Source organism: Echeneis naucrates, chromosome 21, assembly GCF_900963305.1.
Source record: "Echeneis naucrates chromosome 21, fEcheNa1.1, whole genome shotgun sequence".
NCBI classification, from domain to species: Eukaryota; Metazoa; Chordata; class Actinopteri; order Carangiformes; family Echeneidae; genus Echeneis; species Echeneis naucrates.
This window is the reverse complement of record NC_042531.1, coordinates 13,608,656-13,633,232: the sequence shown is the minus strand read 5'-3', so window position 1 is coordinate 13,633,232 and position 24,577 is coordinate 13,608,656. Positions and strand designations below refer to the sequence as shown.

The window sequence follows — 24,577 nt, the reverse complement described above, 5'->3', positions numbered from 1 at the left end:
CAGGTAACTGAATTTAATATTCAAATTGCTGTAACCACTGGATTTTTGTCTGTTGAAATAACCAAGTATCGCCATCACGTTTGCACTTGTCACTTTGAAGATGGTCGGTGATATGGAGTTGGTGTTTGGAGAAAACTAAACTAAAACCACAGCAGTTTCTTTTCCCAGTTCATATTTTCAAATTGTTCCACATGAGCTATACTTCACTGCATATATAAAAGTAAAAAGGTGACAATGACATTTTTCCAAAAGACTTATATGAAGAAACCGATCACTGCCACTATTTTAAAGCACAGGGAGACCTGGAAATGTTTATGTACTTTTTTCTACTGACCATAACGTACCTCAAATTTACTGAATCTGGTTTACTCATTGTTACATTGCTTCTTTCTGGCGGTCATTTTACAGTGTTTTCATATTTAATCCCAAATATTTGACTATTTTCATTTCAAAATCATCCTAATTTGTACTGATTCACCGTTGGATGGATAATTTAAATTTGAACAGTCCACACAGAACTGATTATGGTTCAGGTCTAGACAACTGCAGACATGGCAGACACGGCAGCGATCAGTGTTACTGGTAATATGCAATCCAAAAAAAAAAAAAAAACTCCATCACATTATGCTGAGTGTGAAGTCTGTCTTGTCCACATTTATATGTGTAACTTTTTCTAAAAACCATCCCTTGCTCATGAAGTATGTCCATTTGTGAATATTGAAGAGTCTAAACCAGAATGTGCTTTATGGTTAGCTAAGGAGCACATTGACTTTTTGACTGTTTTCCCAAATATGTGAACCTAACATACTCCATGACGCATCTTAGATTTCTTGAATGTTCCTTTTGTATTATTTGTACACAAATCGTAGGGCTTCATGTAATTATTTATGCTTGACACAGTTTAATGTAGAACCACACAGATGTGCTTCATTTTCATCTGCATGGATAGGGGAAATGTAAATGCTGTGCACTTTTAATTTTTAAGTCCCTAAATCATTGTGTCTATCATCCTTGTGAAATACTGTGAAGTTTGTGGTGTAAAAACATAGTTGTCTTTGTTATTTCTCTATAAATTTTTCATATTGGAATATGATAAAGTAAAATTGATTTGAATAAAACTAGACTTTTTTTCTTCTAATATAGAAACTCTGTCATTCTAAATTGCAATTTTGGTGTCAGAATAGCTAATCAAGCATTATGAACACTGATGTGGTATCCAACCAGAAGGCACTAAACCCCCAAATGAAGCATGCTATTTCATCTGCCGTTCCTACTGGACACCAAGGGATTGTCCTTGTCTGGTCGTGCTGAATAATTGATGATTCTGAATTGATGACCCTCTGTGCAAGCTTTAATCCAGCCTTGTCCACAGCTTCCTGTCTGTAAGATGCCAATGTGACACTGGACCCAGTATATTCACAGCCAGTCCCCATTCGGCACCTTTTGTGTCACTGTATGTATGAGTGCAGTCCTATTGTTACAAGCACCAAATGTCCTCTAAAGGTTGTGACTGGATCTGCACTGGTCTAGTCTGGGTAAAAACGTTGTTGGGGTTGAAATGTGAAATATAAGGCACAATGTAAGTTTTGACCAATTTGAGATAAGGTATCAGTTTTTCTACATTTTATCGGCATTGTTCACATTATAAAAGTTGAACAAGTAGTTCTGATTTTTTTTTTTTTTTTAGCTAGCCATGTGGGTTAGCCGGTTATCCATGGTGATAAAAGGCATGACAATGTTTTTATTCATGTCATCATGTGTGAGAATGACATGGTTCATATTCAGTCAGTGTGCTCAGCGCCTGTGACCAGCTAGATAACCAGAACTCTGACACTACTCCTGTCACACTGATGTTTTTCTTTTTCTGGTCCATGTCTGGGTGTGCTCTGCATTTCATCTTTACTATATTAAAGCATTTGAAAGCAGGATTACATGTAAACCATCATTACATATCACAGCTGTCTTGCCTGTGTAAATCTAAGTGTTGTAGAGACTGGATGCTCCCTGATCACAGTTCATTGCTCTCCTCTACAAAAAAAGATTTCTGAAGGTCACTGAAGGGATGACTTTTTCTCAGCCTGTGGAATCCAGTTGCCCGAGGTGGACCATCAGTTAGATGACTGCTGATCTGGTCAGAGTAGAGAGGCTGCCTGACTGCAGCTACTGACCTACATACACAGTGAAGGGGCTAATGCCTATTATGTAAATTCCTCTGCCATCTTTTCAGAGGAACTGTGCCAACTTTTTTTGTCTGGAGCCTCCACTGTTGGACTAATCCATGTCCAGTCTATCTGCATTTCTCACTCTCACCCTAAAGAGTTTCCACAGTGATGGTGACATTCATGCAAAGCCTAACTTGTGACTGACTGTGCCAAATGGGCATCAAGTCAGCACAAATGTGCACTGTTAGACATTCTTTTGTCTCACTGAATACAGTGTCTATAGAAAGTATTTAAGCCTGTTGGAGGTGCACATGTTTTTATGGTTTTATAACATTGAAGCAGGGTAAGTTTATTTGGTCTTCTCCGATGCCATTCATCAGAAGATACCATTGTGAATAGAGCCCTTGACAAAAAGATTGAAAAAAATGTAAAATTAAATGTTAAACTTCTAATAATTGCTTGAATGTCAAGATGCATTTCAGTACAAATACCTTGACAGGTGATTTATTAGTATTTGTTTGTATTACTATTTGTGTAAAACTGCCTGATTAATCAGAGTCGGTTAATATACATGAAATATGCAATTCTTTACTGATCGCAGTAGAAAAAATATGTTCCCATATACAACTCATAACAATACAACTCAATAATCATCATCCTCCTCATTCCCACCTTCGACCACCGAGTGTCACTGTTCTAAAATTACTCCACTTCAGTGCTGCCGCTTTTAAGGTCAAAGTTCACGACATGCGGAAGTGTCATGCATTTGGTGTGGGTTTTTTTTTTTTTCATTATTATTATTTTTCCGGCACTGCGTCTCTCTGAAAACGAATATTGTAACAGGTTGTTTCGGCTTGCAACGGGAGGCTAACTTCTGTTAGGTGGGTGTTGGGGTTTGTTTTGAAGCATGAAGGTAAACAACGTCATGGAAAAGTCATCGGAGGCTGTTTGAGAGATGAACCGACAGAGTAATACCGCTTTTTAAGCTAACTAGCTCGTCGTCACCTCGAGGTTAGCTCTTCTTGTTCACTAAAATACACGTTTTCCTTACGGTTTGTCTAAGTTGGATTATGATTTATGTATCTTTTTAAACATTGGGTATTTGTTTGACAAAAAGACCTCCAGGTCATACGGAATCGTTGTCTAATAGCAGCTAACGTAGCTGTAGCTGGGCCAACTCGAACAACATAAAGCTTGTTAGCCATAGTAGCAACTGCGCTAACTTAGATGTGTGAAGCTGAAATGGTTGGTGAGAAAAGGCATCAGCTAAAGAAAGATGCCGGTGAATATCGCGTAAATTAATGTTAGAGCCGATATGCCACAAATATAAAGGGAGTGTATTCAGATTATTGAGTCAGGCACAGGACAGTTAAAATCGTAAACCAGTATTTGTGATTGGATTTAACAGGAAAACAGTCCAATAAGTGATGATTATTTTTACAACAGTATGTGTGCTGAAGGTCTCGTTTACAGCCTTTCCACCTTCCTGCAGCTTCCTCAGACATCTGCAACAATGACCACCATTGTCCACGATACTACAGAGGCAGTGTGCCTCTCTGCTGAGTACAACCTGTACCTCAAGCCCATTGCCAAAATGACCGTCAGCGTGGCACTGCCTCAGCTCAAGCTCCCGGGCAAGAGCATCTCCAACTGGGAGGTGATGGAGAGGGTGAAGGCCATGGTCGCTCCAGAGCAGTTTTCAGTGCTGAGGATCTCCAAAAGCACCATGGACTTCATCCGCTTTGAGGGGGAGGTGGAAAACAAGACGGTGGTCAAAAGCCTGCTGGGTCGTCTTGATGGGAAGAGTATCAAACTCAGTGGATTTACAGACGTACTGAAGGTAAGGCTGATGTTCAGCGCACTGCAGACGCTGTGTTGAGACACTGCAAGATATGTTAGTGGTTGTAGTGTCTGTAATTTGTACTGATTTGTTGTTTTTTTTTTTTTTTGTTTTTTTTGAGGTTGCACTTTGGGCCTCAATGGAGTGCCATTGTGTTTATATTATGGTCCTTTCATGTATATAGAGATATGAAAAGGTAGAATTTTAAAAATTCCTCAGTACAATGTAATAAAATTTAACAGCATTACAGATTACAGTGTCCATTATGACTAATTTATTTAAGCCTTGTTTTATTGCAGGGCTTTTGTATTTGCATTAAATGTATGTTCCCTCCGTAAAGTGAGTGACCACCAATGTTTCTCTCCCTCTGTTTTCTCAGGTACGTGCAGTAGAGAATAAGGTAGACTTCCCTGCACGGCATGACTGGGACTCATTCTTCCGTGATGCCAAGGATATGAATGAGACACTGCCAGGAGAGAGACCTGACACTATTCATCTCGAGGGGCTTCCTTGTCGGTGGTTCAGCCAGAAGGACAGCAATTATCCAGACCGGCCCTCTGAAAATGTTCTTATTGCTGTCTTCCAGAGCTTTGGCAAGGTGGTACATGTTCCTTCATTTCACATGAGGTAGACACAGCTGTAATTCAATAGAACAGTGCTGAGACATTATTGGCCCCCTTTTTTGGTTTTGTTTTTGTTATTTTTGCTTTTTACACATTCAGATGGGTGGTTAGACATATCTATAACCATTTTGTAACTATTCCTTGTCAAAAGCAACCTGGATATTTAGAGTATTGACCCTTATTCTAGATGCAACAATTAAACCAATTTGTGTTATAAATTGAAGTTAATAAAGGTTATTCACTCCGTCATTCAAATTCAAAAAGATTGCAGTGACATTTATATCTGTTCTATTTATATTAAATGCTCTTGTATGCTCTTGTTTAACTGCAGGTGCGAAATGTTGATATTCCAATGCTGGACCCATACAGAGAGGAAATGCTGGACAAGAACTTCAGTACATTCAGCTTTGGAGGCCATCTGAATTTCGAGGCTTATGTCCAGTACCAGGAGTATTGTGGCTTCGCCAAGGCTATGGACACTCTACGTGGCATGAAACTGATGCTCAAGGGAGATGATGGAAAGGCAGTTGCCTGCAATATCAAGGTAGCAAAGACTTCTGTGTATGTAGTAGTAGTAGTTCTCCATGAAGATAGTGAGGGACTTTCTTCCTTTTGTATTTTACTGCTCCTCCCAGGGCTAAGGCTGACTGTCCAATCTCCTAAATAGCGTCCCATTTCTGAACCTTTTCAATAGCTAACAACTGCTGAGAAACTCAAGAGTTGAATTCATAATTGGGGAATATAGAACCACCAGTTTCCTGCAACAAGATTGTGTTGCTCAGGTAGATAGGAGCTTTAAAACCTTTTAGTGAAATGAGAATTAAATCTGCTCCGTCATTATTTCCAAGGTGATGAGGGGCAAGCAGAACAAGGTCTCTTAATCCTCAGAGAAGAGCCCCAATGTTAAATCTAAATTAGGGAAGAAGAATAAAAAGGGGGGATGCATGTAAAAGAAATGAGAGACAAAATGAGAAACAAAATTAGCAGTTCATGCAGGGACATTAGATTTGTTTTGCTTACATATTAACACATACTAACACACTGTAGTGACAAATAGCCATCACTACATTATCAAAATATCTACTACCTGTTACGATATCATTATGCTGTTTTAATTCATTTGTTTCAATCCAGGTTGCTTTTGACACTAGCAAGCACCTGAGTGAGACAGCTCTGAAGAGGAGGACCCTGGAAAGGATGAAATTGCAGGAACTGGAGAGGCAGAGAGAGGAGCAGAAACGACGAGAGAAGGAAGAGGAAGAGCGCCGTAAAGAGGAAGAGAGGTATGATGCACGAAAAGAGCCCTCACTTTGAAATGGGCCAGTGACTTACAAGTCATGGTATTGTACTGCTGAATTAATATTCTATAGGAAAGATAGTAAATGAGGGAGTCATCTTGGTTAGTGGCAAATAGAAAAAAAAACTGTAAAACTCCTTCCCAATTTAATGTAAAATCATGTAGTTTTTGTTTGTTTAAGTTTTTTTGTTTTTTTTTTCCAGAAAATGGCAGTGTTTCTTACAATAAACGCTTGGTTTAGCAAAGAAAATTTGCCATATTGACATACAGTTGAAGATAAAAGGAGCTCTTCAAATTGAAATACATTTTCCTCTCATTGTAAGAAATGATTCAATGGTGTTCTGTATGAGAGGTGGGCGAATTCATATGGGGAGCGTTAAATTAGTGTTAATTTTTCTGTATGATGAAAGGAACAATTTGGAAAATGTAAGTATTATTATATATTATATATATATTATATTATATATTGTAGTATTATTATACTATAATTGAAATGTTAGCTCAGGGTTGTACTCAGTAAAGCATTACAATGCAGTGCTATGTAGTACTATTCAACAAATCTTAGAACAGAAAAGTTACTCCTCCTATCAGCGCATACTCACAGATGCAAAACTAAACCTTTTCAGGAAGCAGAAGGAGCAGGAAGAGGAAGAAAAGGAGAGGAGAAAGGAGGAGAGGCTGCGGAAGCGAGAACAGAAGCTTAGGGAAAGGGAGCAAAGGAGGAACCTGAAGAGAGTGAGGCGGCAGCAGGAGGAGGAGCAGAAGAAACTGCAAATGAAGATTGCAATGGAGGAGAGGAGGTTACTGTTGGCTCAACGCAATCTGGAATCTATACGGCTCATTGCTGAGCTGCTGGCCAGGGCAAAGGTACAACATGAACACTGATCAAAATAAGAAAAGTACCATTACTATTAGGCAATGTATGTCTTATAACACCATTGAGGTAAATATTTGATACTTTGATAGCCTTGCACTTTTTTAAAACAAAATGTGGAAAAGCCTTTTTAATATTCCAGACCAACAGAGTACTTAAATGCAACTTTTGCTGATACCTGTGAGGCCGTATGTTGCTCAAGATCTGCAGGTTCATCTTTAAAAGAACAGTTTTGGAAATGTGCTTGTTTGATTTCTTGCCCAGAGCTGAAGCTCTGCTAACATCAGCTTTATCTTTTTTTTCATTGAGTCTCCTTTTAATAATGTCCAGCTTCTTTGTCTCTTCTAACAGTTCTTCTTTTCATTATAAATCTTATTAATCTTATCTATCCTAGTTTAGAGCCGACACACACGCACACACACACACACACACACACACAGGGTGTGCTCTAAAATACTGCCCTCACTGTTATAAACGTATAATATAATATAAACGTATAATATGACCATTAAATGATTTATTTATATTTATATACATATTAATTGGAGAAACATTTGGGAATGCTGATCTCAAAAATTGTGATAAATAATCTGTTTCTTTTGATCTGTATCTAATAGTCTCTCCTTCCACAGGCCCTAAAGCAGCAGCAACAGGAGAAAGAGAGGGCTCAACGTGAGGAACAGGAAAGGCAGGAAGAGGCACGACAGAAGGATGAACTTGCCCGGCTTCAGCAGCTGGAGGCTTGCAGACGCAAACAGGAGGAGGAGCTCCGGAGGGTGGAGGTGGAGAAAGAGCGAGCACTCGAGCTCCAACGCCGAGAAAAGGAGTTAAGAGAGAGACTGCTTTGCAATCTGCTGAAGAAGAGCAATGGGAGAACAACAAAGTCTCCAGAGACGCAGAGCCACACTGGCCCTGTAATAACTGAGGAGGCCTCTGTACCTGGTGGCAATGACGTGATGATGGAGGTTCTGGGCCGGATGAATGGTGCTGCTGAGAGCAAAGAGAAGCAAATGTCCAAATCTAGGGCACACATCGATTTTTCACGGAGAAACAGAGCTACAGAGGAGAGAGGAGGACAGGAGGATAGGAGGAAAGGCAGAGAAAGGAAGAGGGAAGACGTGTCGAGAAGTAGACATAGCAGGGAGCGAGCCAGGGAGGGCTCCCACAGAGAGAGGAGAACCCACAGCAGAGGGAGGAGAAGGCGCTCCCACAGCTACAGCAAGAGGAGGAGGAGCTCCAGCCACCATAGGAGGAGCTCCAGTCATCACAGGAGGAGCAATAGTCACCAGGGCAGCAGGAGCACAAGTTCAAGTAGGGACAGGAGCAGGAGCAGCAGTGGGAGGAGTTACAGCAGGGGGAGGAGTCACAGACATAGTCACCACCGACACAGCAGAGGCAGCTCCAGGAGCAGCAATAAAAGCAGAGGCAGGAGGAGTCGCAGTCATTACAGTCGGAGATACAGGAGACACAGCAACAGTAGAGACAGGAGCCACTCTAGACGACGCTAAACTCTTCTCAGTAGTCAGTTTATTTGTTAATATTTTCAGACATTCACTGTCCCTAAATTAAAGTAATGAGGCAAAACACCAAATTGCAGTTTTAGGTATTAAAAAAACATATACAAGTCAAACCAACTCTGGAATTAATTGAAACAACATACATACAGTACTAGTCAAAGGTGTCCCGCTGGTGAAGTGTGTCCAGACATTTGACTGCTTTTTGTCTAACTTCTTGATGATTTTGGGGATTTGCTATTGCCCTTTTTTCCTTTTTTTCTTCTTCTTTTTTTTTTTAATTACTGTTCGATCAGTGCTGATGGCAGTTTATTCAGTATAGTTAGACTTTTGCAATTTGGTTTCTCTAGAAAGTCATAATAAGAACAATAAACATAAGTGGATATTATAATTCAACCCTCCTAGCTTAAATTCATTATATTGGCCATGGAGGTGATGAGCCAGTTGTTTACCTTTTGATTTCTCCAGTTTGTCCTTTTGCATGAACATAGCTGGTACAAAAAGACAAAAGTTGCATCAATCGTTTTTGTTCTTCATCTACAAATGGAGCCTGATTCAGAAAGAAACACAGCGTTCTACATGCAGCTGAGGACTTTTCTAAATGGGACTAAGGGACTTTAACGAAAAGCTGCTCCTTCGGTAAAAATGTGAAGATGATAAAATTCACACCTCCTAAATGTGATGTGTTACTTTCTTGGAATACTGCTCCGGTATTGGCTGTGTTGCTTTTAAGCAGCCCAGGAGGAAAAAAAAAAAAAAAACACAACTAGGACAATGGACAGCATTTTTGATGATCACAGTTTCAGTTCAGAAAAGGCTGAGTTTTGCTGTGAATCTGAATGTTTTGAAGAATTGTTTAATTAAGCGGAAAGTGTAAGGAGTTGCGTGTTGTCTGGTGTGAAGACTCTTGTGAAGTACATTTAGACTCTGTCCTTTTATCTCAGTGTCCACTTTAAGGGTGCATAAATTGATCCATACCTGCCTATTATATCTGGAGTAGTGAGAGAGGGAATGATTGCAGACACAGCCTTGATGCTTCATAATGAAAATGGCCTGACATACTGAACTTGACATAACAAGCAGTTTACTCCCACTTGCCTTGGTCTTGTGTAACTCTTGCATACAAGCAATCAGTCTGAGGCTATACTAGTATTTCATTTTTAATTATTGTCGAGGAAATTGAACTGACATAAAAGTCAAACCAGCAGAGTACCAAGTACAAATGGGATGGGAGGCTCCTGCTTTCATACTCATGTAGCACTGGATACATTTCTCGCAGTTCTTGATGCTGAGTTTGAGCTTGGAAGACACAAGTCTCAGTTTTGTTAACACTTCTACTTTGACATAGTTACTCGGCATTTGTTGTGTATTCTGTATGGCTGTGAAGTATGGAAGAGCATGTCTTGCACATACATGGTCAAAATAAAAAAAGTTCAAACACAACTTAAACAGTTTTATTTATTTCAGCTGATGAAAATGCACTTTTCTTTGTCACCATAATGACAGGCTTTAAAAATATTAAGTGTTCAAATATTTGGTTTCCGATTTCTTTCTGCTAGTGATATTTTCTACTTTTAAATAATCTTGTGCTTTCCTGTACTTAAAAAAAATTCTATTCTTCATCAACAATTATTCTACATTTTTAAATTCACTCTGGAATTATTTAAGCAATTAATGTGCATTTTTATCTGTAAAATAACATAACATTCATGTCCCCAAAGCTTTGATCAGGGTGACAGTGTACCCTCCATAGTCAAACTGATGAGATTCTATGTAATCCCATCTAGGCAGGTGAGGCTACAGGCTTCATTAAGGTTGATTCGACCCTGAGTCTCTGTGTAATTGCAATCAGGCCATATGGTGAGTAGCAGGGAGACACATCTTTCACAGGACAGATTCACTCAAAAAGTTTGGCTGTCCCACATCGCTGACCACATTTTCAGGTCATGAAAACTAGAAAGCAGGTCTAGTATGAGAATGAGCGAGTCTCCATCTGAGTGGTAATGAACAAAGCAGCAGTGTATTGCCACAGACTTGCTCCTTTGTCCGACTCAGACCGAACCCCAGCTCTAATCTGGGTTGTCTGGCTGTAATCAGCTTAGCCCACTGCTACTCTCACCGGTGCTGCTGCTGCTGGGTGGGAACTTTCTGTATCTTTTAGTCTGCTTTCCTCTTCACTGCTTTTTCAGACACACACCTGTTGAGGAGTCTCAAGAGGCAGACCTGAAGGGAAGTTCACTTCACGGGGAGCTGTGACGCTGTATTTTTTGGAGGTGTCCTGTCTTAAGCCGTGGCCCATGGCTGAACATCAAGAGATGACTTCAAGTGAGAGTGCACCTACTGCAGACACATATCCCAGAAAGATCCTGGAATATATGGAGGGATTCCTTATCTCAAAGGTAAAATGCCCAGGCACAGCCCTCTGGGTCACATATGAACATTTTGACCCACCTTTACAAATTTTTTAATTTGTGCCACAGCAGGCTGTTTTCACGGCAGAAATGAGAACTTCATTACAGAAAAAGTGTACCGTAACTAAAACAATCTGCACTTGCTCAGTTCTGTTCAAGTGTCTGTGTGAGCCACGATAGTGAACCAGCATGCAGCATACCAAGACTCTGAAATTGAAGTTGCTAAATTTACTCCCTCTTCATTATAGTGTTTTTTATATGCATGCTCACCTCTGCCCTTCTCAATGATGTCAGACTGCAGTTGCAACAAATGTTCTTTATGAATATCCTATTTGAATATAGCTTATTTATCTTATCTGATTAATGGACTTATTGTTCGGCTGACAGAATATGAGAAAATGGAGGAAAAAGCTTTTTTTTTTTTTTATTGTAAACTTGAAACAAGGATATGAAAAAGCAAGTCCATTTGCTAAGTCTGCCGTTATTGGGATTGAAAACAAACAAAAAAATAGTGTCACTCATGAGTTCCCAAGAGAAGTGGAAAGCATTGTCTTTCAATCTGGCTATATGTACAATAGTTTTTACAAAATTTAAGACACCATGGTTTCTCTCCTTTTTTTTTTTTTTTTGGTGGGGGCAAAGTAAAGGAACTGATATCATTAATTAAAAAAGTACAATGAAAACTCAAAATGTATTTATTATGGCTGTGTGACATACTGAAGTACCTGCTGTGGAGGCCTTTGGAGTGTACCCATATCTGCTTACAAGTTCATTAAATCAATTAATCCTGGAGCCGTATCAAAGGGTTTAAAGCTATGAGGGATCTCAGGAGAAAATATATGAGAAAAAAATGAACAAAAACAATCAAGTCGTTGTTCATATTTCACAGTTCAAATTCTTCTTATTCACATGTGCATTACACGGTGAACGTGATATAATCATTCACATTGCAGCAGAATGCTGTGTAATGCAGCTGCAATTGTCCAAACAGACAAGTTGTTGCAAACAAAAGAGAAAACATTGTGTGCAGGACATGGCTAATGGTGAATATATCCTGCTGCAGCTGTAACCTCTGCTGGAAGTATTGTTGCTGTTGTTGTTTTTATTTTTATATTTATTATTATTAATGCCACTGTCACCACAGGAATATATATGAAAAGCTATAGGTTTTGTAGTAATATAATTTAATTAGTTAAGGGTCACTGCAGATACAACTGTGTGCATGTGTGTACTGTGTGCTCTTTTGTGATTCTACTCCACCCTCCTGTGTGTCTCCTCTCTCTGGCTCAGACTTTGTTCACGTCCTGTGAGCTGGGTGTGTTTGACGTGTTGCTGGGTGCAGACCGCCCCCTGTCTGCAGAGGAGATCAGTGAGGCGGTGGGATCCAGTGTGGACGGCACACAAAGACTGCTGGCAGCCTGCACCGGCCTACAGCTGCTCAACACACACCAGGACCAAGGACGAGGTCTACACACACAAACATTCTTAATCATTAAGCTGCAAAGTCTTTTCCCTCATAACGCCGACAATGTTCTCACATTTCATTGCAATGTTTTTCTTTTTAGCGCTGACCGTTTTGATTCACTTTGCTCACGTGTCCCTTCTAATTTGCACACAGACCTTGTCATTCGTTCACTGTCAGCTTCCTTGTGTGCCTCTCCCCTTTTATGTCCTCCACCACCTGTTTCAGTGCTTTACAGTAACACAGAGCAGGCCAGTGTCTACCTGACGCGCTCCAGTCCTATATCTCTCTTCCAGTCCATCCAGTACAGCTCCAGAACCATCTACCTCTGCTGGCACTACCTGACTGATGCTGTCAGGTCAGAGTGCAGAGCACAGCCAGACCCCATTTCACACTAGAGAGATTTTCTTTAGTATTCATGTTTAGTTTTGCAATCCCAGCTCTGACAGTTTGTTACAAATGACTCTTTTATGTTTGATGACTTCCAACTATTTTTTGATTGAAGTTTTCAAAATGCTCTGGAAGTTTCAGATCAACACAAATACACTTTGTGACAGCTGTTGATGGCATTGCAGTGCTTTATAGCTACATCTTTATCTTTTTCCTTCTTGATGATGTCAGCTTGCAGCAGCAATAAACATTTTTTTATGGACATTTTAGTATTTCTTAATATCTTTCTGTTGATTGTTGTTCCCATCAATTCTTTGTTCTTTGTGTTTTTCTCATATTCTTTGAGAGAATATGAGAAAAAGTTTTTGAAAGTGATAAATGAATGAGTGATTAAAACATGAGATATACCTGATTACGAACTGTGACTGAAGATGAATTTTAGTCTCACGGTTATATTTTAGGGATAAAGAAAAACATGTTCAGAAGCAGCTTCAGCGAAAATATTGATTTGAAAAAATCTATATTTTAAGACAGGACGTGGTTGTTAATTCATTCAACTGATGCCATCTGCTTCAACAATGCCTGTGAGATGAAGCTGAAATGAATTTAAATTTAAAATAAGCCTGTCAAAGCCGAGATCCTGGATTTTCTACACTTGCCTAACAAATACAACAAGTGATTTTTCCTCAAAGAAGCCGCACACAATGTACATTTTACACCATGTCATGTTGCAGTCCTATAAATAGTACATATTTTTTCATATCCTAGAGAGGGAAGAAACCAGTATGAAAAGGCTTTTGGCGTAAGCTCGAAGGATTTGTTTGAGGCTCTCTACAGGTAAGAGACTGTCTTTGTTTAACGCACACACAAAAGATGAAACACACACTTTGTCTCGTTGACATTCAGTCCTCATCTCCATTTTAAGCTGGCCTGTCTCTCTTTTTGACTCATGGGATTCATTAGAAAGCAGGGGGTGTGTGAGAAACAGAAAGAGAGAGCGAGAAGGAAGATGTGGGCAGTGATGTGAGGAAGCTTGGGGCAGAGAGAGAGTGAGACTACATCTGTCATTGTCCTTGAGGTCTTGAGTGTTTATAGTATCTAGTGCCCACAGTTTTAACACTTCACTGATCTGCTGGTTAGCACTTTTCAGGGGTCACATTGAAATTTTCACACTTTGTTTGCTAATAAATCTTTAGTGGCCAGCTTGAGGCCCTGCACTAAACTATTGTGGAATAACTTGCGAAAACACTCTCCTGCCTCAATGTTACGATGCCAAATTTTTAAAAATTGCTGTATGCCGATGGCAGGGGAGAAGCAGATGTAGAAGTACACATTTCAATTACTGTTTTGGCTGTCAGTAATAAAATGATATGTACCAATACTGGTGTGTAGATATATGCGTTAGCCTATCTTTGTTAGTGGAAATCTGACCAACCATCCCTCAGTAGGAGTGACGTAGATGCTATCTATGCATTTTAGTTTATCCTGGTTTTTACATATCCTATAATTTATCTTTTTCTATACTGCTGGTTTTTGGCTCATATATTTCTGTATTTTACTCGTCTCATTTTTGTTCAAATGTCCTTTTGGAAAGTAGCTGTTGATGTCACCGACGCTTTCTCATTAAAAAAAGATGCATGCTAAATGAGAAAATTGCGACTAAGAACCATGCACACATAATGCAATACACCGTTATGCAGAGAAATTTGCAATTCAGTTTTAATTGATTGAAAATGAAAATACCCTAAAAGAAAAATTTCAGCACCTGCACACAATTGATTTAATGTGGAGAAGCAGTTGTTTGTCCCACTGATTTCCCCTGTGAATACTGTGGGTAAATTAGCAAGGGGAAACAAGCACTGAAGTCATTCACTACATTCTCACAGCACTGTAGCTGAAGTAGGATGAGTTGAACTCGGCTGGGTGACTCAGACTCCTGTTTATTCATTGCCATTTAACCAGCCATTTACCGCGCCTGAATAATTTCCAGCCAAGTCCTATATACCAAATGAATTTTAATACTAGAGACAAAAGAAAAGATTTGGAAACAGAACTGGAAAGGGGGTGGATTTAGAGAGAGATATTTGAGATAGTAAACAGTCATGCCATTGTGTTGTAGCATAGTAACATCTGACAGATGAGCTTTTACTGATACGGCCTATGAAGCCTTTATTGCGATTCAGATACCTGGAACATCATGATGCTGTAAAGTCTTCACAGTTTTTTTCCATTTATATTTTTGGCTTTTATCCCTTTCTACGTTTATGCCTAACAGAAATAGACCATAGTATTTTGTAAATGTGGAAACTCAAAAGCAATAATATGTTACCAAAAAGTCCCGTTGTCGCACTATATTGTGTGAGCCAGGAGCAATGATATGAATCTGCTCCATAGTAAGCACTCTTAGTCTGGAATTGTCTAAATACAAGATGAAGTCTGTTTCTGTTGATTGTAAAAAACTGAAATGGTTACAAAGTCATCTCAAAGAGTTTCATCCATCTACAGCCAGACAGACTGAGATAATTTAGTTTTGTGGCTATTCTCTGTGGAAGTGGGGGTCCAGCTAATAAAATTTCCTTGCAGAAGCTTTTTTTGTTGGAAGAGCGAAAATCCCTGTTTAACATTGTGCCTGTCTGATCAGCAGCTGCTGGAACAGCTTCAGCATTTGCTGCCAAAGGATCAGTTAGGCTTAAGGTTGACAAACTATTTCCAGTTTCTCTGTGAATTCTTAGTGGTTGTGCTAAACAACAGAGACATAAAAAAAGTACAGTGATCATGCAGCCATGAATCACCACTCAGTCAGTCAGTAGAGAAATGGCACAGACCTCCAGTCATACCAAGAAGCACCAGAAATATTGTGTTATATGATAATCATGTTGTTTTTTTTTCACAAGGACAAAGATGGTCTGGGTAAGCTTTCAATGCAAATAGACAGGATGAGAGAGTGTGGACGTAAATTGACTCTATCCATGGACAAAAGAGCTGCAGATGTTGATGTTGAAGGCATCCAATAACTTCAAAACTCAAACTGACAGTCTGCTGTTTGGCCTCACAGTCATTTAATCTTTTCACTTTCAATATAATCAGAGCCTCAAGCCACAACAATGAATCACTTTGAAAGAACTTCTGGAGGTCAGTGTGCCATTTGAAGTTGGTTCATCTACAAGAGGAACACTGGAAATGAAGTTAGATAAACAAATTGCAGTGCTACAGAACAGAGGAAGCAGTGAGAGAGAGGGAGACAGAGTTGGTGTATCCATGTGTGTGTGCATGTGTGCGTATGTGGGAGCTGTCATGGCAGGGCAGACTTCTGGTTGATGAGGTCGAGATTCCTCGGAGCAGGAGCAGCTACCACAGGCTCTCTCTCTCTCTCTCTCTCTCACACACACACACGCACACGCACGCACACACGCACACATACTAACAATGTCTCCCTTCAAACATAAAGTTTGCCGGAGACAAAACATGTGCATGTGTGTGTGAGTGTATTTGTCTTGCAGCTTGATTTGTCTCATTACTGAGACATAAATGAAAATGATATATAAAATAAAAAGATGATTGTTTTTCCTTTGCATGTGTGTGTGTGTAGGTCTGATGAGGAGATGGTGAAATTTATGCAGCTAATGAACTCCATTTGGAACATCTGTGGTAAAGACGTGGTCACGGCCTTCGACCTTTCGCCTTTCAAGGTCATCTGCGACCTTGGAGGTAGGGGTGTGTGTGTGTGTGTGTGCGTGCATGCGTGCGCATGTGTGTCATGTCATCATGCAATTTCCATAAGGTTGTAGGTTCACAGTCATTGACATTTAAAACTGTTTGTGTCATTCTGACTCAAGGGATGGCTGGCATAGCCACACACGCATAATTAGACAGTAGGGTGTGTATTACAAGTTTCAAAACACACAACATCTACTGTAACCTTTTTAAGTCCACTCCCAGCCTCGCTGGGTTACTGACTCAAAGTCACCCCCACTAATAATTTCCCTCTGATATCCAACCAAAGAGCTTAAAGATTCTAATGTGTGTCACTGTCTCATCATTGTGTTTCTTTGACACAAACAGCTACACTGCACAGATACACATGTAAAACAACAACTGTATATTTCTATATTTTCTCCTTTAACACTGAAGAAAACACAATCTCAGTGTTGCAGAAGCAGACATAACCATCGACATTTCCATCGACAGCGTGTCACCATCCTGTGGCAGCAATGCATATCAGCCACCTTCAATTTCAAATATTTCAAATATTATCACACAATACAAACTAAAAACACAAAGAGAAGCTTCCACTATGTTTATAAAACAAAGACCGAGGAAGTACATCTAATTTAACAGCAACCACAATTATGTGCAGCAATTGCAAAATCTCTGTCACCTTTTTGTTCTAGTTGTGACAAGTTGTGAGATCTAAGAGACCCGGGAGCTGAGTGTCAGTGAATAAGGTCTGTGATGTGAGACAGGGCCAATGTTAGATGGTAAGATGTGGAAGTATTGTGAGCATACATGAAGGTAAAAATGTTTCTTTTTGTGTGTGTGTTCTGTGTTGTCAAGTCAGTCATATTTAAAAAAATGTCTTTGAACCGCATGTTCCTGATGTAATGCTGGTATTGTTTGCACTGAGTGCAAATAACACAATGACACAAAGGTGAGAAAAACTGAAAGAACAAAGACAATAGGACCTACACAATGTGAGGCGATCGCTTCCAAGAAATGTAGAGTCAAGCCAAGAACAGAGCAGAATCAAAAAGAAAGGATGAAAACCAAAATGAAGAAGGAAATTAATCTTAGAGTTTTCATCTCCTGCTGTTAAGAAAAAAGCAAAGTTTTTGTCTGAGAAATGTTGTGTGTAATTTCACAGACTTAACTAGTACATGACAAATGAAAATTGGGCAGTGATGGAAAATTTTTAAATAATTAGGAAAAATGCTTGGTCCAAGTCATACCCTTTTAAAAATCAAGTCTGTTTTAAATCAGGTTAGAGGATTTTAAGCACACTTTAACCAGACTTAAAAACAAACAAACAAACAAACAAACAAAAGATAACAGCAACATTTAGCGGAGCAAAAATGAAACCAAGGAAACACTCTTTTTTACCAGCAGCTATATTAATCTTCATTTCTCTCATAGTTTAGTGGTTTTAAAACTTACACGGTGTCGGTCGGGTTGGAAAAGTCTCGTGTGTGACACCTCAGCTGACCACACAGGGGAGCTGTGAAGCCACTAAAAGCCACACACACGTGTGAACACATGCACGCACATCCATGACAGCTCACCTGTCTTCCTGTTCTCTTCTTCTGTTAGTGACTTGCTCACCATGGCGTTTTGTGCGTTCATGTTTATGCATGAAGGTGCAACACCAAGCAGTAGTAGACAGCAGGAGTGTGAAGGGCGTGACTGCGCCTTCCCATTAATGCTTCGTCCCTCATACAGCATCTGTTGTGTCCATACACACCTGCTGCTCAGGTGTCCAGTCTGTCTACATGCATGTCTGTCCAACTCTTTGCCGACTAATTCAGGTGGAAAACATCTACATTTGTTTTAACGTGACATTTACATTTCAAAGGCACATGTTTTTTAAAAGAAATATATCAAGCTTCAAGGTTACAGTAACTCTGAAGACATTCATGGTTCTAATGGCACAATATTATTTTTCATCCCAACAGAAGAATAGAATGCATGAGGTTCACACTTTTATCATTGTAAGTCGTAATTATAGGATTTTTTTCTTTTTAAGTGACTATAAATTATTCAGATAATTAAGTTAACGTGTGTGAACATGCTGAAAGAAATCTGCTCATATGAGAGATTCCCATTGACTATGCTGCATGATGACTGCAACATGAGACTAACAGAGACCCATGAACAGATAAAAACAGCAACGAGTTACTTCCCATTGATAATCAAAGCTAAATTTATTTAAATGTTAATGCTGTCTCCAAACCAGAAATGTCTGTAGCATCATCGAAACTTTACTGAGGGGAGGCTGGAAGTCACTCAGTTCGATGATGACAGCAAGTATTGACCCCACAGATTAAAAAATGATAATTGAGCAGGTTGAGTGTGATACTGTACTGTGAACACAATTACCAATATGAAAAAACAAATGGAAACAAAAGAAAACCATAACCCACAAACCCAAAAAAACAACAACATGTAGTAGTGCATTTTATTTAAACATGGGAATTCCCCATTTTATTTTTATTTTTTAATTAAATGAACTCACAAATGCAGATGAATCTGATGCAAACAACATTAATAGAACTAAAAGCACAGAAGGGAGGGGAAAAACATACCAATGATATATTAGTAACAGTCAAATAACTCTCATCAAAGGGGTTCATTAAGAAAGGTACGTTTGGTTCCTCTTTTTCATCCTCTGCTGACATCAGTTTGATGTGTTAGCCAAAGAGTATCTCTGTCTCTTTCTCCCTCTGTGTATAAGAGTACAGACTGATAGAGGAGCAGCAGGTCATGTTAAGAGGAATCCACTACAGGGCTAGAGAGTTTGCCCTCCAAACAGACACACACAAACACAGCAGTCCAACCCTGGCTGGCTTTGTAGGTTTGTCAAAGTGAGATGCTTTGATCCTGTCCTCCCCCTCACTGCCTCCCCTTTACCTTATCCCATTCATACCTTCTCTATCTATCATGCTCTTTCTCGCAGTTTCTCTTTTATCCCTTTGCCATAATCTTTCTCTCTCTTTTTTAAATTCACTTTGCTTCATGAAGCATAAATGACAATAATAACGCTGCCTGAGGTAAGGGATCAAGTCGAAAACGATATAATTGCCACATTAAATCCCAGTTTCTGCCCTTGGACTGGGTGTCTGTGTGTTCTCTTTTGAGACAATTACTCTCCGCTGACATTATCAGGTCTGACCTCCAGCCAGTGACAAGTTGCACTTCTCACGATGAGAGTAAGAAAGACCAAGCCAACAGCCTGCCGTCAAATTAGTGGTTCTGTTAGGTACAACTAAGTGTCAGCATCATAACATGCCGGCATACAATGAAGATGCTTGGATGTTCTGTGTTTACTATGTTCAGCGGTTTCGCCTTTGCATTTGCGTTTGTAATGACCACGCAGGGCAGCCGGGGCTGATGGAGATGACATTTGTTCTGCTGGTATCACCCAAAATAAAGGAGAAATAACAATGTTGTCCTACTGGTGGTGTTAGACAAAAAAGTTCATCCTTTGAGGACCATAAATGGCTGTACCAAATCTAAGTGTGATGGAAACCTTAGCTCTTTAGATATTTCAGCAACAGTTTGAAATAACATGGTGGTGCTAGAGGAAAGGTCATGATGACTAAAGGCAATTGAATTTATTCCCTGGCAGCCGCTAATGTCTGTACCAAATTTCATGGCGCTCCTGCCAACAGTTGTCAAGATATATCAGTTTAGACTGTAGAAGGGCATTGATTACGTGATTGACTAGCCAATTATGTCATCCTTTGAGCCATAATGTAACCAAGGCCAAGACAAGGATTTTCAAATGAATCGAAATGAAAGCGGAAGCGTTTATATTTGTATGCACTTTAAATCAGTTTTAGCCAGAAAATCAAATTGTGTGTCTGTCTCCATGTGTGTACTGTATGTTTGTGCTTTTCCCTAAGATTAAATTCCTTACTAGGATTCCTAGACAGCAGCTCTGCTCTGTTTCTATATAAAGCGTCTTTCTCTCTGTCACTCTGCATTCAGTTCAATTCACTCCGGCTTATTGGCATGAATGTTAGATGAACCCTATTTCCAAAGCCACCATGTACAAACGAATGCAATCATGCTAATAAATAATGGGAACATACCTGAAAGCATCTGTTATGCTCGTGTGTGTGTGTGTGTGTGTGTGTGTGTGTGTGTGTGTGTGTGTGTGAGTGAGTGAGTGAGTGAGTGTGTGTGTGTGTGTGTGTGTGAGTGAGTGAGTGAGTGAGTGAGTGAGTGAGTGAGTGAGTGAGTGAGTGAGTGCGTGAGTGAGTGAGTGAGTGAGTGAGTGAGTGAGTGAGTGATCCATGACCTTGTTAATAATGACTTTGGGTATTTATTGTGCTGTAACTAAAGGCAACCCTCCTGTCTGCCTCTCCAGGCTGCAGTGGAGCATTAGCCAAGCAGTGCACGTCAGCCTACCCAGCATGCACTGTGACGATCTTTGATCTCCCCAAGGTGGTTCGTATGTCAAGGGAACACTTTCTCACTGAGGCTGACCAAAGGATAAGCTTCCATCAAGGTAACATCATTGTGACTGGGTGAAATCACTTGACATTTTTGTCACAATTGTATACAGCCAGTTTGAGTGCAGTTCAACATGTGTATGCACACACACAGTGAGTTGTTCCTCCTTCACTCCAGAGGTCATTATGGTGGATTAATATATTTAACCATACCAATAACTTAACCTAAATCTAACAGTAACCTGGACAAAGCCCTCCCTTTTAAACCCTTACATTTTCATGATGTACATTCTGTCGTTTGCATTTTTAACCTAATACCAAAAACCTAGATCTCAGTCCACAATGTAAGAAATACCTGGTCCACACACACACACACACACACACACACACACACACACTTACACACTAATCTGTAATAGAAAACAGCTGCAGTGTTCTGGTCTTTCCCAAGTTAAAAAACCCAATTCTCCTCGAACTGTTGTGTTTATTTTTCATACACTATTATCCGTAACCTCATTTATTACATACAATCTGTTCACATGCAGCATGCAGTCTGTATTTGGATATGTTATCTGAGCCGGTGCATGAACACCTGATGTTAATAAGCTCGATGTTATCTTTATTCTGCCCACACTGAAATCTAAATATGAAATTTACATAAACAGAGCTGGCTTGTACCAGGACAGTGAATGTGATGGCAAAGTTTGGTGACCTCAACTGCTAAACCTGGAGGAAAACCAGATTTCCCTCAGACCGTTGCAGTAGTTATTAAATTTAGTTCATAGTCTGCAGGTCCCCATTGTCCTCCACTACTGTGTGCTCAGAATACTTCAGCCAATGCACGGTACAACCACGTCCAGAGATGTGCTGGAAATGAAGGCAGAACAGGTGTCTATTCTCCTACTGTAAAAGATTGTGTACACGAGTTTCAATTTATACCTCACACTTCACTTGTTGTGGCAGCTCTCCATAGCAGCAGCAGTTCACAGCGGCCTTAAACCCAGAGCCAAAATCAATTCCTTCCTCTCCTGCTGCTATTGTTCCCACAATAGTGTTGAACGCCACAGGAACAGTAGCAGGGAGAACGCAAGTGAAATGTACTAATTTTGACTCTTCAAAATCAAAATCAGTGCATTTATGCATTTTTATTTTTCCATTAGTGTTTCTCCACTGCTAAAGTATTATTGTGTGAAGTCGCAAACCACCTGTTACTAAAAATCCCCGCATCTTTTTCCCAATGGCGGCTTTGTCTTTGAATGTCAGACAGCAGCTGGAAATGCGCTGCGATCAGCTGTTAGGTCAGATGTATTTGACATAATTTGATTGCAGCAGGCGTCACTTTTAATAGTAATTATGTTTGAGTATGTAAATGACTAACACAGCCATTGTCTTATTACTTGAGGGCTTATCAAGAGAATTAAGAAAATTATGTGAAATTATTAAATCAAGCATCCTGCATGTGCACATGGCTGTGTGTCTGTTTTCATATGTGTGTGTGTGTGTGTTTGTTTAGGAGACTTCTTCAAAGACCCCCTGCCAGGGGCTGACCTCTACATCCTTGCCAGAATCCTGCACGACTGGACGGACAAACGCTGCATAGAACTGCTCAGCCGAATCTACAAAGCCTGCAAACCAGGTCTGTCTTTGTGTATGTGTGTGTGTGTGTGTGTGTGTGTGCGTGTGTGCGTGCGTCTGTGTGCGCGTGGCACATTTGATCAAAGTCAGAAGGACAGATTTTTCTGGGATCAGCTGCATCGTGGGATACAATCTGCCATCTCATTTCAAGCAAGAGACAAAGTACTCATCCCTTTCACACCCAAAGATGTGCACACACACACACAGACACACACACACACACACACACACGTAGCAGACTTCAGGAGGCAGAAAACCCTCTTGTGTTTTTGGCTGTGTATCTTTGTGTGTGAGATAAGAAGGAAGACAACAACATAAAGTAAGCAGGGAGCCCTTTTACTGAACAGTGAGTGCCACCTGTAGCAGTTTGACACTTGTCAGTGGAATCACAGACCAGGCATTTTTCACCGCAGACATTTTGACATTGCAGGATTCACCGAGTGAAACTATTGACATTTGTTACAGCAGCACAGCAGTCAACGTTGGTCAGAGTTTCACTGGTGTTCTGGTGAGCAGGAGTAACTGTGGCTGTGGAAAAGGTTGATAGGAAGCTTCATTGATTCTTCTCACCAGTGAATGCTGGCATTTCCATTGTCTGTCCTGGGTCTTTATGACTTTAAATCACTTGATAACTCGCAATTTCATGAAGTTGAGTTTTTTAACAAATGTAGCTTAAGGACATTAAACTGGAAGCTCAATGGAAATAAATGCAATAAGGTTTAATGACTTGTCTTGTTCAGGTGTTGATCATTTAATGCGAAGTGTAGCATTCAATTCATTCATCAATGATGAAATGGCTTTTGTATGGACATCTGACAAATCAGATAGAGGAGAGAGAGAGAAACAAAGAAAGACAGAAAGAAAACAAACAAACAGAGCTGAGCTTTGGGGTCATTCTGCAGGTGGAGGTGTGCTGCTGGTGGAGGCGTTGCTCCATGAGGACGGCTCTGGCCCGCTCACAGTGCAGCTCTACTCCCTCAACATGCTGGTACAGACAGAGGGTAAGGAAAGGACAGCTGCCCAGTACGCTGCCCTGCTGGCGGCTGCCGGCTTCAGCAGCACCCAACACCACCTCACCGGCAAAATTTATGATGCTGTGCTGGGACGCAAAGAGATGTAAGATTTAAGAGGGAAAAAAAAAAGTTTTTTTACCTCAACCGAAGGATCACATCACATGAAAATACTTTTACTATATGTGCATTTGTTCTCTGGATGATAAAATAATGTCTTTTGCCATCTTGGTCTGCTGAAATTAATTTCAAATGCAAGGCCCATTTTTTTAAAAATCATTATTCACTTAGTATATCATGAACCATTGTCCAGCATTGTTCCCTACATATTGGATATTTTTTTAAAACTTTGTGAGGGATTTTATTAAATAGCATTGTTAACTCAGAACATCAGTTTGTAACTGACTGAAGGGTGGATCTACATTTTATAGGATAACAAGACAAGACCTGGAAAAAAGTGCAACAAGCAACCACTCCAAATAAGGTGTGTATTTTTGTCAAGCAGATGCCAGGCTCCTAATAGTGTCTAATAATCAAGTAAAGGGGTAACTTTTGGTTTGATTGAGCCTCTATTGACAAACTGGATTAAATATGGTGGTTTAATTGAGTGTGACCAAACAAAGAGGAAACCTGCCGCTGAGCCACATTTTCATAATTTACATACATATCACATCTGAGGGGGACTGAAATGAAATACTACAGTACAAGTCAGCTGGCTTCCTTCCTTGCGTGTGATAATGTCTGAAACAGAGTTGAACAACATTACTGTGTCTTGTCAACTGCCAATGCTAATTTTGACCCCCCTTGCTTGCTGTACTATTTAGTCAAACAAATTATTAAAAAATAAATACAAATTGTGTCCATGGCATAAAATGTGATTAGAGTTATTACAGCAAGTAAAACGCTTCCTCTGGGATTCATGCCTTATTAGAATTAAGGGAAATTCTCTGTCCATGTATTATTTGAATACTTGTGACAGTGTAGTACAACATTAAATCATATATATAAATCATAGTCATTGATGATAAATAACAAAACTTTTTTATATGAATGAAGGAGTAATTCTGACCTCCATGTGTACAAATATGTGTAAAAGAAAGTTACGGAGATGGTTTAAGTCACAGTTGCCTCCCAAGTGTGGTGTAGGAAAGCATGCACTTGGTAGAAATACTACCCCTCCTACGTGTATCA

The 24,577-nt window shown here is 39.9% G+C and overlaps 2 protein-coding genes across 5 annotated transcripts; both read left to right on the top strand.

Annotated features, from left to right (window-relative positions):
- The first annotated feature begins 2,942 nt into the window (after positions 1 to 2,942).
- Positions 2,943 to 9,099, top strand: akap17a (A kinase (PRKA) anchor protein 17A). Of its 4 annotated transcripts, none has more exons than XM_029530453.1 (7): positions 2,943 to 3,043; positions 3,655 to 4,002; positions 4,382 to 4,600; positions 4,957 to 5,169; positions 5,760 to 5,908; positions 6,549 to 6,789; positions 7,429 to 9,099. In XM_029530453.1, the coding sequence occupies exons 2-7, from the start codon at positions 3,676 to 3,678 to the stop codon at positions 8,302 to 8,304; spliced, it is 2,025 nt and encodes a 674-aa protein (XP_029386313.1). In that variant the 5' UTR covers positions 2,943 to 3,043; positions 3,655 to 3,675; the 3' UTR covers positions 8,305 to 9,099. The 4 variants fall into 4 exon arrangements, with proteins under 4 accessions (XP_029386313.1, XP_029386314.1, XP_029386312.1 ...); XM_029530454.1 differs by having other exon boundaries at positions 2,971 to 3,130; XM_029530452.1 differs by having other exon boundaries at positions 2,971 to 3,173.
- Positions 9,100 to 10,658: 1,559 nt separating this feature from the next.
- asmt (acetylserotonin O-methyltransferase) lies at positions 10,659 to 23,496 on the top strand. The gene is made up of 8 exons (XM_029530927.1): positions 10,659 to 10,709; positions 12,012 to 12,186; positions 12,412 to 12,541; positions 13,342 to 13,410; positions 16,163 to 16,281; positions 20,657 to 20,797; positions 22,255 to 22,377; positions 23,279 to 23,496. Exons 1-8 carry the CDS (start codon positions 10,686 to 10,688, stop codon positions 23,494 to 23,496), a joined length of 999 nt encoding a protein of 332 aa, XP_029386787.1. The 5' UTR covers positions 10,659 to 10,685.
- Positions 23,497 to 24,577: the final 1,081 nt, after the last annotated feature.